Source organism: Pristis pectinata, chromosome 1 (assembly GCF_009764475.1).
Source record: "Pristis pectinata isolate sPriPec2 chromosome 1, sPriPec2.1.pri, whole genome shotgun sequence".
Lineage (NCBI taxonomy): Eukaryota > Metazoa > Chordata > Chondrichthyes > Rhinopristiformes > Pristidae > Pristis > Pristis pectinata.
Genome location: NC_067405.1, coordinates 104,273,745 through 104,288,825, shown reverse-complemented (window position 1 = coordinate 104,288,825; position 15,081 = coordinate 104,273,745). Strand labels below are relative to the sequence as shown.

At 38.8% G+C, this 15,081-nt stretch overlaps 1 protein-coding gene across 1 annotated transcript in view; it reads right to left on the bottom strand.

The window, feature by feature from the left end:
* The window catches only part of scfd1 (sec1 family domain containing 1), a 112,322-nt gene that overhangs the window by 36,767 nt on the left and 60,474 nt on the right, over nt 1-15,081 (bottom strand). Inside the window, exons 17-19 of the mRNA XM_052024523.1 lie at nt 9,413-9,492; nt 8,425-8,487; nt 6,312-6,387 (exon numbers count right to left, since the gene is read on the bottom strand). Of these exons, the coding sequence (XP_051880483.1) occupies nt 6,312-6,387; nt 8,425-8,487; nt 9,413-9,492 (219 nt within the window). The remainder of the gene's footprint in view (nt 1-6,311; nt 6,388-8,424; nt 8,488-9,412; nt 9,493-15,081) is intronic.

Here is a 15,081-nt window from a genome sequence, read left to right as displayed (position 1 = left end):
CCTGCTACTTGTTTGGTATTGTAAATACTCGGCCAAAATAAAATCTTTACTGTTACTTAATCTTCCAAAAATTAAATCTTCCTTTGTAGAAATACTTTCTGAGGATTCTTGTAATCTCATTTAAAATGATTAAATAACATTTGGATTATTGAAAACATTTTGTTGAGACATACATCACCAATGCCTCAGCTTTCATCAAATGCTTCCTAGGAGACTAATTCTTTGTAAAATTACATGTCAAGGTGGATTAATTAATGTCTGGGAAAAAATCCATAAGAATTATTGAAACATGCTGCAGAAGGAAACAATTTCCCTTCATGAGCTAAGAGAACCGCATGCATAATCTTACAGAGAACTAACTTTGAATCACAATGAACACAAACTACAGGAGGATGGATGCTTAAAATTACAGTGCTTCTTCTTTGGCAGCCATCAGGATTGAGGATGTCTTACTTTCGCTCAGATGGTGTGGGTTCTGAGGCAGCTAACGGATCCAATATGGGAACCACAAACTTTTCTACAGATGGGGCAGGTGCCGGCTCCTGGAGTGGGTGGGTAGGTAATGTGTGAGGTGGTCTACACCTTCTGGTATTTACACAGGGCCTCTGTGTGCTCCCACTGTCTTGAGGTTCTCAATACTGAATACTCCTCACCTTGAGAAGTCATGGGCTTGAAGGCAAGGATGGTGCATTTCTTCAAGGAGGCTTTCAAAAATATCCTTCAATCATTGTTCTGTCTACCTAGTAATCTCTTCTCATGAAAGAGCTCAAGATAAGGTTTCCATTTCAAGGCTCTGGTATTAGGCATGCAAAAGACATGGCCCTGCCCAATGGAACCGACCAAGTGTGGCCAGGGCCTCAATACCGGGGACACTGGCCTGGGAGAGGGCACTGGCATTAGGTTACTATCCTTCCAGTGAATCTGGAGATTTTGCAGAAACAGTGTTGGTGGTATTATTCCAGTGTCTTGAAATGCTTGCCATATGTGGTCCAGGTCTCAGAAGAGGGATCACTGCTGCTAGATAGGTCACGAGTTTGTGCCAGGTTTGAGGTCTTGATTTTCAGACAGCTTCTTCAATCAAAGGCCACAGTGGTGAATTTGAGCTGGAAATGAAGTTAATCTTCCCCAAGGTGGGAGTCCCACATTTTCCAGGATTCTATCATGAACCTTTACCTTTGGAGGGCAGTGTTGTGCGTAGGGGGCAAATTGGCAGAGGAACAACTTCTTGCGCATGCCCAGTTATAGGCCCACCCTCTCAGATGCACAAGTGAAAGGGTCCATAATGGCTCAACCTCTGAGTGTGCACAAAGATAGGCATCATCTGCAACTTGACCACTGAGGTTGGGTAAACTTGGTCGTAAGATGAAGTTCCCATTGGGTGAACAGCACCCTATTAGTTCTGAAGGTTATCTCCACTGCCACGGGAAATGTTTTTGTTGATCAAGGTCAGATACAATATTCCGGAAAGGAAGATTGATAAAGTGTTGGGGCAATGATGCAGGCTTCGTTGATACCAGTCATCACACACAATGATTGTGCTGGAGACATACTGCTTAACATCATGGCCTATATGCTATCATGGAACAAGTATAAGATTGAGATGAATTTCTATAGGCAGCTGAATATGTGGAGTGCGTTCCTTATTGATGGTGGACTGATCAAGATCAAAAAAGACCATGTATAGTGGCTGGCACTGCTCCCTGCATTTTTCCTCGAGTTGATGCATGGTGAAATCACGTTCACTGTGCCTCTGGATGTATGGAATTCACACTGTGATTTGGGGAACAACTCTTCAGCCACCTGGAGAATGTGGTCGAGGAAGACCATGGCAATGACTTTCAGTGTGGTGGACAGCTGAGAGACTTCTCCATAGTTACCACAGTCAAAATAGTCTCTGCTTTTCAACATGCTCACAATTATAGCATTGCTGAGGTCCCCTGGAATATTTTTTCCACTTGCCAGATGTGGGTGATGAGGCTATGAATTTGTGACTGTAGCTCATGACCACTGAGTTTGAGGATTTCAACGGGGATACTGTCTGTTCCTGAAGCCTTGCTATTTTTCAGTTGGGGTATGGCTTTCTCAACTTTGTTGGTCAGTGGTGGGGCCAAAGCTGAATTGGATAGGTTGCTATAAGATGGGGTCAAGGGCACTTGCATCAAGGCCAGAGTCACAGTTGAGGAGGTCTTTGAAGCGTTCCCTCCAGTGAGTATTGACTGCTCTTCTGTCTCTGATGAATTCACCCCCTAATTCCTGGCTCTCAGTGAGGTCAGACCTTGAGAATATGGACTGTAGATGGTTTTTATAGTGCTAAAGAATCCATGTGTGAGATGGCTGTTGACAAGTTGCTGAGTATCCTCTGCTCTCTCCATCTACCATCTTTCTTTTCAGGTACCAGGTTTTCTGCAGGATCGCTGCCATCAAATGCCTGTAAACCTGTCCCTTTTTCCTTAAGGTGGAGCTTCCAATCCAGGAATGTCTCATTTGCAGTTAATTAGCTCCTCAATCTCCTAGTCACTGTTACCAAACCAGTCTTGATTCTTGTTATTAGAGAAGCTAAAAGTCTATCTACAGGTGCCAGTTACAGGAGACCGTAAGTTGTGGATATTTTGAGGTTTTTGTAGGCTGCGATTTAACAGGTATGTGGAACTGTCCGAGAAGAACTACCTTTGTGGGGTCCTTAAGAGCTTCGAAGTTGATCTTCTTGCTGTGATGTTTCCATTCGTAATGATGTTTTGGGATCAAGTTGAAGGAGATATCAGATTAGATTAGATGGTATGATGCAGACCAGGATATTTTCAAGATCAGAGTAGGAGTCCTACTTAGCTTTGTCCAGAGCTTCAAAGGTTGCACATATGCACAGATGGCCAAAGCTTGTTGATTCTGTGAGTGAGCTAGTGGGTCATCAAGCATTCAGTTGTTCTGAAGAGCAAGTCACTGAAATGCTGGACAGGTCATTCGTGATGGAAAGGTCACTTAATGAAGGCAGCATTTCCCTTCCAGTTTGCCCCTCCAGAAGGTGTACCCACAGCCTTGTTCTTTAGACTTGTCTTCTACCACCTGTCCGATCTCATTCAGTGCAATAACACCGACATCAAAGCATCTGAGCTCCTGATCTATGATAGAAGAGTGGCAACTCAGGTTGTCCACAAGAGTCCTGACATTCCAGATCCTGAACTTCATACTGTAGAATGTAGATTGCCTGTGTGTGATTTCTTTTAACATGAGGTAGCTGTTGCACACCACTTATCACACAAGCTTCACACAGCAAGGCTTTGATCCAGTGGCAAGGGAGTCCAACTGGAGACCAGGTTCTGCTACATGAGTGCTAATGCATACACATTAGTGGGCACACTAGATCATTATCAGTACAACAGTTTATCAAGTGCACCAGAAAGGAACAAATAAGGAACAATCCAGGGCATTTGAGAAACATGCCAGTCTCATCTAATCATCTTATTCTAAAGCCTCATGATACCTTCACAAACTAACTTAATCTTCTCATTGACCTATCTATACTGCCCTATTCAATGGCTTACCTTCGTAATTTATTCTACAAGTTTACGATCCTTCTCACAAATGTTTCACTGCAATTTTTTTCCTTAGAGCCTTCAAACTGCATTTTATCGAAACAATATCATTTTCTTCCTGTCCTCATAGCTTAGCTGATAACTGTTCATTACCCATTTTTAAAGGATAGAATAATTTTTTTTCATAACTGGACAGTCCATATTGCTTGCATTGCTTCAGATGGGGTCCAATCATTTCATGTATGTATACCACACAACTAACACTGATTTACATCCTGGCTTTCACTAATAAAACAGGTTCACATCTTACAAGAATACCAATACCATGACAATATGATACAATTCAAATACTTAAAAAAATAAAAACACAATTTCAATCTGTTGCAAACAAAGTTCCCCAAAGAGAGAGCCAAAACCATATGGATGCTGGAAATCTTATATAAAAACACAAAATGCTGGAAATACAAGCAGCATCTGTGGAGAGAAAAACCAGAGTTACTGTTTGCAATCCATCACCAGCTGAGTATTTCCAGCTTCTCTGTTTTTATTCTCCAAAGAAAAACTTATATTACAAAAGGTGTAAAGTATGATTGGGTGGGCTGGTAATTGATAGTCATCCTCTAGGAATAATTGAATATTTGGGAAGTCTTACTTGCTGGAAATAGGTTAACACAATAATATTTTCAAATGGAGGCACCTGTGAGTTAATGCTGTGAGAATTCAGAAATAATGGCAAATGTATGGTAGCTCTGCTGGCATTAAGGCTCACAGTTCAGAAAATACAGCATACTTAACACTCCTTCAGTTCCCAAGCAATGTACAGTGTTAACAAAGTCCAGGGCATGCAGTCAAACACTTCTCAGAGGTTTGACAATGGACAATTGTAACAGTCCCCAAGGGCTTGGACAATACGTGATAAGATTGGGCCAAAACATACTCACCTCTGGCCGGCTTTTCCATTGGGAACTGCTGATGATTTCCTCCTTGCTGGTCAGTTGATTTCTAACTTAAGATTGAGCACTGCAATGTGCAAGTCACAGATAAACTGGCGATGAGATGCTTCCACTCTCTACAGCTGAACTCAGCATTGAGTTCAGAGGTGGAGCATGAACATACTGAGCTGAGGGTTTGGATGCACCTTACACCCAGCTCCTCAATTTTACACCATGGTTTACTGGTGTAAAGGTAAAGCCACATTCATTTGATTGAAAAGGTAAGTGTAAATAAGTTCTTTATTAAAGCTTCTTTACCTTGCCTTTAATTATGTTCTAGAAGTTTAAGCAAATCTATTTTTAAAATAAATAATATCCTTTTAATATAATTTAGAGAGAGTTCAGATAGATTTCTACGTCTCTGATCTGTCCAAAAGGCTATCACAGAGCTTTGCTGCCATTTGCAACCTACTTCGTTTCACAGGCCAGCCACAGCGACCAGGCCCCGAATTCAATTGGAAACCAGCAGCCATGAGAAAAGCACAGTGGCCAGCACAAGCTCATTCAAGTGTGATCCTATCCTTTGGAGTGTGTAAATGGTGATCCTGAAGTAGAAGCACTTACACTGTGCTGGGATCAACCCACAGAAAGCTTTCAGCTGGCTTGCTTGCTGAAACAGATGCTCCATTATTGCTGCAGTGTTACACTTGCACTCTCACTAATCAATATAGGAATACTTGTAGCAGAAAACAAACTGCTGTTGGAACTCCTGATGCAGGGTCTTGACCTGAACATTGACTATTCTTTGCCTCTACAGATGCTGCTTGACCTGCTGAGTTCCTCCAGCAATTCGTATTTTTGCTTCAGATTCCAGCACCTGTAGTCTCTCGTGTCTCCAAGGAACACTTATGTAATGAATACAGACTTGATTAGATTTAAAATCCACTCAAGCGTCCCTACTTGCATCCAGCTTTGGAGTGCTGGAGTTTTGTTGCATCTGCAGGACGTATTAGAAAAAACTGAATTTTTTTTCCATGAAAAACAAATTCAGCTAATAATGCCACAAAGGTGTCTTCATCTGTCTGAGCAGTGCTGCAAGGTAGTATTTGAACAACCTGAAGGCAATTGTAAAATGGACAACAAAACTGCATGTTCATGGAATAGTACTGTTAGCATTCCTACACAAGGTGAATTCAATAAAAAATAAACTCTCCTGATTCCTCCACCCATTTCAAATGCTTATGTCAAAGCAACAAAAATTGCACAATCTGAATAATTGCACCTTCAGGTTGCTTTGGATTGGCAAGGAGAAATTAACCTGCAGTTTTTTTTTGTAGTGATGGCACTCCAACGAATATACAAAATAGGAACTGGCTTGGCAATAATGAAAGTATGGTTTCAGAAGGAAACTTGCAGATGTTCTTGTAAAGTTCCTGCCCTTGACTGTAGAAGTTTTGGGACTTGGAACTATTCTGGAAGTAGACATGGGTTGCTGTTACATATCCTTTAGATAGGAAACAATGCTGCTATTGTGCACAAGAGGCAGAGGATGCAATACAGAATTCTGATATTGCCTTGCAGCACTGCTCAGACAGATGAAGACACCTTTGTGGCATTATTAGCTGAAATGAATCTTTTTCACAGATAGGCTACAGTTAAATTCAGTTTTTTCTGGTACAACCTGCAAATGCAGCAAAACTCCAGCACTCCAAAGCTGGATTCAAGTAGGAGCACTTGAGCAGATTTTAAATCAAATCATGCCTGGAGTCTTCAATTTGTGCCCTAATATTACTTTGATTCTACCATTAAACTGCTTTGCACTTGGATTAACTAAAATAAATATACTCACTTGCTGCTTCAGCACAAAATTCTTAACTCCCTCCATCACAAACTGTGATCCAGTATTCATTACACGTGAGAGCAAGCTGAAAGTAGGAAACATGCATTATAATTTTTTTGTCTTCAATTTGCCCAGCAAAACATTTATAGATTACTGAGTACATTCATTATTTGTTTTTCTTCTCAAAACAAAAGAGTACATTGAGATCTTCCATGTTTGCAAATGTTTCTGATACAATTTTTGTCAGTTTAGAAAATGCTGAAACATCCTAGTATTTTTGCTTACAAGTCATCAGCACGAAACAAAAGATCTGCTATAACACAGGAGCTGCTTTCAATTATAAAGCTATGGCTACTCTCTATAGCGGTTGTACAAATGTTCCAGTCACATGTTATTTTTGTTGCTCACATTTTGAAAGGCAGCCACAACATACTCAATTAAACTGTTTCAAAGTAATATAACTTTACAACACAAAACCATAAAATATGCTTTCATTAATATCATTTAATTTGCTAAAGATATTTTTTGTGCAAAGCCGATTTCTCTGTTATGATCAATTCAAATACTGAAAATCTTTTTACCTGCACTTCTAACTGCACAAAATTCTATGCAGCTACAGAACATAATTGACCATGTAACAGTATAAGATGCAAGTTTTATAAATGCAAGTTTTTTCCTAGCATACATATTTTCAATAGATTAAACATATGTGCACTGTTGCTGTTTCCTTTCAGTTGCAAAATGGATGTATCATCCATCTCACCACATTTTGTGGCATTGACTAAAGATACTGCGGAGATCAGCACAAGTCTCGTCAGTTGGTTTTCTTATTCATTCTTTACTTATCTAAAACTAGTGGAGCTGCATGTGGATAACCTCCTCTAAAGTGACTTCTTAAAGAAAGGTATCATTTGTGAATTGGCAATTAGATGCTCTTTTTATTACGTATTGCTAATTTTGAATTTTCATTGCTTTTCAGTCTTTTCTAAAATTTTATAACCCTAGCTTCAAAACTTTGTTCCTTACAGCCATTAGCATGATTCGGCTAATATATCAGTAACAATCAAAACAGGGAAACGGCAAATTCATTTAATGGTTACAATACCATTGCTAGGTTTCAAAGCAGAATAATTATTTTAAGGAGATAAGAAAGGCTCCTGCAACTATAACTCGCATGTTATGCTCATACTCGTGCATTGATTTCAAGGGATACAGTAATTGAAAATTGCAGTAAGGGCGGTAAAATCTGTTAAAGTATGGCTGTAATTTTGTATTGAGATGCAAGAATGCAAAACTAAGCATTAAAATAGACTTCACCTCACCTACAGCTTTAGTAATCCATTAAAACCAAATATGTAAAAGCATTGAAGTAGATGCAGTGTTCCCAAGAGGAGGGTGACACTGATAATTATGAAGAAAGTGAAAAGTTGAATCTATTTTGCAGAGCAATAAAGTGTGTGTGTGCGTGTGTGTGTGCGCGCGCGCCCCATCATACTATTATGAAGGGTTATAATCAGCTTAGTTTCCATACTCTGGGATTTTAATGTTTTGGATCAAAGGGAGGGTTAGAAAAAAACATTATAGATAGTGCTTCGGGTATAGAATTCCACACCTCACACTGCTGTCTCAGTAATTTAGAAGAGAAATAGAATGTTTCTTGAAAAAGGGGATTAAAAGATATGAAAAGTGATGAGAATGGAATTAGACATGGAGCAACAAACTAATGACAGATTTATGAGCCAAATGGCCTATTTTTATACTGTAATTTGCTCTATGCTAGACACATGTATTGGACGTTTCATTTATTTTGAATAAACAAATGTCAACAAATTACAGATAAAAATAGAATATGCTAGAGGTATAGATTAGGTCAGGCAGCATCTGTGGAGAGAGAAACAGATTTGTGTTTCAGGTCAATAGGTCACTGCTGACCTTCTGCTTATCTCCAGCATTTTAGATTTCCAGCATGTACTTTTTTTTTGGCCATTCAGTCATCAAATTACTAGTAGGTTCAATACTTCCCGAATGGAATATCTTAACTACTTCTTTCTGTAATAGAGCAGAATTGCAGCAGAATTATTCTGTAGTTGCAGCAGAATTATTCTGTAGTAACAGCATGTACCTTGTTGGTTTTGGTCCACTGCCTCCGAAGTTAGCAGGAGTTGATGCCATTTTGGTAAATGCTCTGTAAATGAAGATAAATGATCAAAGTGAATCTAAGAGTAAGAAAATATTTTTCCCTCAGTCTTCCCAGAGCTGTAGATTTATGAAATGTAGTTTGGGAAGGCAAAACTGTTGGAATTATTTGCCCAAGCTGGACAATTACATTAGGGATGGGAGAAAGCTTCAAATTTTAACCAGGTGCACTTCTTATTAATTGGATTTTTCACTGGCTGTGACTTCTGATTCCTGGGTGAAGCATGCTAATGGAGCTCAATGCAGTGCATTCCATTCTTATAACATGAAAAAAAATCTTCAAAAAAGTTTAAAAGACAGCACCATTACTTTGTATTTTCACATGAAATGAGAACAGGGAATGGTAATTACTTGAAGAGGGTGTCATATGTTTTACTCCCCAAATAATATTCAATCTCAATCAATGTGCGATTGGAAATTCCTCACTTTCCTGGATTGATGATAGGTAGACAGTAATTACCTTTAGACTTTCAATTGTCACGTGATTTTTCTTCCCCATTCTGCTAGCGCAGTCACAGCATCTTCATATTATTAAAGTTGCTGTCCTTTTGCGTCTATGTATATGTTCCCAAAAACATTTTTCTGCTTTGCCAAACACAGAATGAGTCTTTGAGGTTTGTTCTGTGGAGTTATTAATACTACCATATATTTTTGATACTTTTAAACTCAATTGGTGCTTTATTCTCTAGTACCCTGAGTCTCAGATTCGCCTTTTCATCTTCCAACTGGTTTTCAATTCTGACATCAACAATCAGACAGTTTTTATAAACAAACAGTTGAATAAATGGTTAAAACTGTAACACATGCACTTTTCTTATTTTTGTGTTTTGCTTTAGTGGTCTTTAGTCATGTGCTGTCCAATAAGTTTTTGTTCTCTTGATAATAAAACCATTGTCTGTGCTGATGTTACTTACTTCCATCGTTTGATGTAATTTAAAGGAGCCAAATTGCATCCAGCGTCAGTCAGTGCCTTTTTATATTGCTCTAGGTCAACCTGTTGGTATAAATAAAGTTACTTAGAAGACAAAGAACAATGAACTCCAGAGTTCCAAATTCATTGCAGATTTGCTTTACAAAATAAGTTTTGCTAGGATCTTGGAAAGAGAAGGGATATTGGAGGAAATAAATTTGAAACTTTTCAGTAATACTTTTAACAAAAGCCCTATTAAATTATGCTGTGGAACAAAGAATGCACGGGAGAACATCAGAGAATTAAGATCAATTTGCCCTAGAACCTAATGGCTCAGTACAGTATAATAGACATTGCCAAGGTTTCCACCATTACTAATACATGCCCTTCCTCCCCATGGTAAGCAGCCAGATGACATTTAACTACCTGAGCTTTTTACATTAAGAATATCTGAATGAGACCTTGTAAGACTATACCCAGTAAGGTTCAGCCACTTATGTTGATTTTCAGATATTTCCAAGCAAGGAGATATGGCTTAATAAATTTCAACTGTTAAATTAATGCTGGAAAAAATAATCCAAATGCTGTCAACAAATAAATAAATATCATGCTATACAACTGATAATATGGCACAAAAAGATATAGTCCAGGGGCATTTTTGTTTAATGTATGTACAGGGCATGAAATAGTGGGGAGATGCTACATCCACTTGGAACCCAAGCACAGACTGTCTGTAAAGCTCAATAATAATGGCATTTTTGTTTAAATAAAGTTTCCTCCCATATGGGATTTGTTCCTTTATTAGCCGATACACAGAATACAAGAGCAGAGAGGTTATGCGAGAACAGTATATAACATTTGAGCACTGCAAACTATTCTGGTCTGCACATTGGAAATATCTGAAAGTCAACATAAGTGGCTGAACCTTACTGGGTATGGTTTTACAAGGTCTCATTCAAACAGGTATTCTTAATGTAAAAAATTACAGGAAAGAGGTGGATGCATTGGAGAGAGTGCAGAGATTTATGAAGATATTTCCAGGACTGGAAAATTGTAGCTGTGAGGGAAGTTTATGTATGCTAGGGTCTATTTCTTTGGAACAGAGAAGTCTAAGGGGAGATTTGATTAATGTTTACAGTTATGAGGGGTGGAGATCGAGTAAATAAGGACTATTTGCTTATTATGCATATGGGGCCTCTGTGACAAAGTCTGCCAACAGTGAGCAAGGTTCCTGAAAAAAAACTATCAAAGTCTTTAATCTGCCACAGGTATTCCAATCACTTGCAGTAAATGTTAAAGCCGGCTCATGCCAAGAGATATTTTCTATATCCTGCAACTTTCAGTCCATAAATGTATCAAACATTGTTTATCGAGGCCAGCAGGAGCACATGGCTGGTTTCCCAAGCAATGCAAACATCAAGGGGGAACAGAGATGTCATTCTTTATGGGAGTGGTTCTTTTAAGATACATGATTCCATTGTTATCCATTCCCTCCAGTGGTCAGATGATAACCCAAAGTAAGACACGAGAGTGCAGATGCTGGAAATTTGCAGCAACACACAAGATGCTGGAGGAACTCAGCATGTCAGGCAGCATCTACAGATGGAAATGGACAGTCGACGCTTAGAGTTGAGACTCGTCATCAGGACTGGACAGAAAGAGGGGAGAAGCCAGTATAAAAGGGTAGGGGGAGGGGGTGGAGCAAGAGCTGGCGGGCGATAATGGTTTCTTACATTATTTGCACTTTCCCCCTCCCCCACCTGCCCATCTTCCCCCCCATCACCTGGATTCATCCATCACCTGCCAGGTCATTTTGTGTGATAACCCAAAATAAAATGGTTTGCATTCAGAGGAGCACAAGGTCAAATCTGATGAACTGTGAGTATTGTTTTTACTCAATGTTCTCATGCACATAACTAAGTTTTAGTACTTAAGTGACTTTATTGCATTCAGGCACTGATGATTGATGAAATTATGAAACCATCAGTGGAGACAACAACACTAATTTTCAAATGAGACGCTTTTGTCAGGTTCTTAGCCATGACAAAACTATAGGCTAGAACTCCATCTCTTCCATTTGAAAATCCAGTTCAGAAGACAGAATTCCACGAAGGAAGATCTGAATTTACTTTGGTAATCAATTTGCAATAGGTTGATACTGTAGTTGTCTTCATCACATTAGGATGAATCATCTTACATTTATAAGTAGTTCTACCAGTGGTCTACGAAAGTATAGGATCAAATTTATTTGGCTCAGTGGTAAGCAGCAAATAAAGTACTTGAAAGTTCTAAATTCCTGATTGAGACTAAATTGTTAAATTATGTTAGCAGTATAGCCTACCTATTCATTTAATTGATCTATTACAACAACTGCATTCTCAAACGCATAATGGATTTGTAGAGCAAAACATCCAGAAAGCTGCCAATCGACAAACACACACACAGACTGAAAATATTTAAAACCCACACTGTAACAATGCAGCTCAGAAAAGATAAATTTTGCTAATCAAAAAAGTGGATTATTTAAACAGTTGCTGTTGCTTTCAGCACATATAATCTTGCACCCTGGCTAGTGCAGAATGCCATCATTAAGCTGTCACAATTTATAGGAACATAAAATGCAGACACCCTGGCCTGGTTTTTCCCAGGAGGGGCCCACCATCTTCATTCACTGTCTACATTCTATTCCCCTAAAAACCAATCTCTCTGGTCCAGACAGTCTTTGGAACCAAGCAAGAACGTGAGTGAGTTATAGGCTTCACCCATGAAAGTTTGTTGGAAACTTCTGACAGCTTTCAAAGCTCTGCCTGCATCTTTTAACAAAGATTTTCAATGGAATTCCTGCACTTGCGGCATTTGCTGAACAGGATACACAAACTTCTTTAGCAGCAAGTACAAGTGAAGTGAAAGTGAAGTGCACTTCCAATCCAGTAAACTACATTGGGTATTCACAATGTAGTTTTCTCTACACTGTAGAAAGCAAACACAGGTTGGGATAACCACTTTGCTAAGCACCGTGCAAGAGCAACCCTGAGCTACTGGTTGCCTGTCACTTTAAATCACCGTCTGACTTTGGCTTTTCTGCCTGTGATCTCTTGCACTGTTACATCAAGGCCCAACGTAAGCCTGAGGAACAACACTCCGTTTGAGTATGTTGCAGAATTATCGAATTCTCCATCTTTAGGTAATTCACTTCTTCACTCTGTGTCAGAACTGGTCATTACTGCCTGTTATCATATTGTCTCAGTTTTTCTTACTCTCTTTGTATAGTCCGGCCTTCTGAGCACATCCCACAGCTTCACAATTAACCACATATTACACAAAGAAGCATGATATGCAAGAGTTGGGGCATGATGTTACAGCTGTACAAGATGTTGGTGAGACCACACCTGGTATATCGTGTGCAGTTCTGATCATCATACTAAAGAAAGGATGCAGTTCAGCTGGAATGGGTGCAGAAAAGATTCACAGGGATGTTGCTGGAATTGGAGGGCTTGAGTATGAAGAGAAACTGGATAGGCGAGGGCTGTTTTCCTTGGTATGAAGGAGGATGAGGGATGACTTAACAGAAATTTATAAAATCATTAGGAGCATAGACAAGATGGATGGTCTTTTTCCCAGGGTAGAGGAGTCCAAAACTAGAGGGCATAGTTTTAAGGTGAAAGGGGAAAGATTTAAAGGGGACCTGGAGGGCAAGGTTTTCTACACATGAGGTTGAGTACATGGAACAAGCCGCCATAGGAGGTTATAGAGGTGGGTATAATTACAACATTTAAAAGATATTTGGATAGCGTCATGGATAGGAAGGTTTAGAGGGATATGGGACTAGCTCAGCAAGGAACCTTGATCGGCATGGACATGGACAAGTGGGCTGAAGGGCCTGTTTCTGTGCTGTATAACTCTATGACTAATTATAATTGCCCTCATTAACTCATTTCAACTCACCCTATCAGAGACATTCTCTTTGTTCTACCCATCCCTCCACTGCTACAGAAAAGTAACTTTGCTTTACTCTCTTTCCCATTCTGACAAAGGGTTCTGGACCTGAAATGTTTCTCTTTCCACACGTGCAGCCTGAACTGCTAACTCCTTCCAGCATTTTTGGTTTAGATTTCAGATCTTCAGCACCTACAGTTTTTGATTTTGCATTACTTGTGCGGTTTGTCCCTGGAGTCGAGCAGCAGAGCCCCACCATGCTGAAATTCCCCAGTGTAATTTGGCTCTTGGAGTTTGCACCAGGATAAACCTGATGAACCCTCCCTGACCCTGTGTACACAGATGATTAGGATTTTAGTATGGCAAGGAAGAAAGGCTACTTTTAAAAAAAAATCATTTTTTTTATGCTTTCAATTACTTAAATGGTTCATTCTAACAGCTTTTATAAAATAATTTGTAAATGTTTCAGAATGTGAAAAACAGCTGGTAAAATAGACTAGTCATCACAGCTTTTTTTTGGGAGCCGAGGCCAGGGCTTTTTTAGTGCATTGTTCAAAGCGCTGCTCCTGCTCAGGCCTCATTGCTGGAGTCTGGAGCACTTTGGCTCAGTAATACAGACCCTCGCCCCGGGATCAAAAATAAGCAATAGCAAAAATAAGCAAAAAAACATTTCAAATTGAATTAAAAAGATTAAGAAAAACACAAGTACATGAAAATAATTTCACATTCATACCCATTTCCACATGGAGCTACCAGCAAATCCCAGCAAAATCTGGGCCATTAGTTGGTTGGATTAAAAGGTAAAGGATATCAATACACATTCTTGAAATATAAAGGAAATTTTGAGCAAATATTTTTATCCTGAAATTTGACCTAACTTTGTGATTTTATTTTACTTTGCATACCAAAACCGTAACATATTTACATCATACCTTTTTAATTATATTGTTGATTATTACTGATAGAATAAGTAAGCTAAAGGGAAGATCTGAAGTACAACCATCTCCAGTATGCATTGAGAGCCATAAAGATAGATATTTTTGATGAAGTTCAAGATCTTTAAAAAGAATGTTAAATCGAACAGCCAAGTATCTTGACATCTAAGTTGCAGCTTCATTTTTATTCAATGAAACATTTATTTGGGCCTAACAGTTGTTTTAAATAAAAATCAAGATTTTCAATTCAAGAATAAGACAGGCGATTTGATCTTTAAAAGAGATTGAAAATATTGATTTGCCCAAAGATGAAATTTGAACTTTTAATTAGGAAAAGGCTTTACAATGCAAAACTACAGAGCACTTTTAAAGCCACTGATTAGCGTAGCCTGCAACAATAAATGTTGGCATGCTAACTCAATGTGAAGTATTGTTATTTCTGGACAAACATAAGGGATTTGAGGAGATTACATAATATATCTCAACAAGTAAACATATTTCATACATCTCAAAATACACAGCAACCATAATCTGGTCAACAATCTTGAACTTAATCTTCCTTGATCATTCCCTACAACAATAGTATGGGTGGCTTCAACTTGTTTCAGAATAAATACACCATGCTATGTATATAACAGCCAGAAAGAATGACAAAATTTAAATGACATCAAGTCAAGCCAGTTCTGTTAAAATGTGGCAAAATCACAGCTTCAAACTATCAGTCACAAAACTTTTAACACATTATCAGGTTTCATTTTCACACAAAATTCAGAAATAACAGAAAAGCAGACACCATTATTGT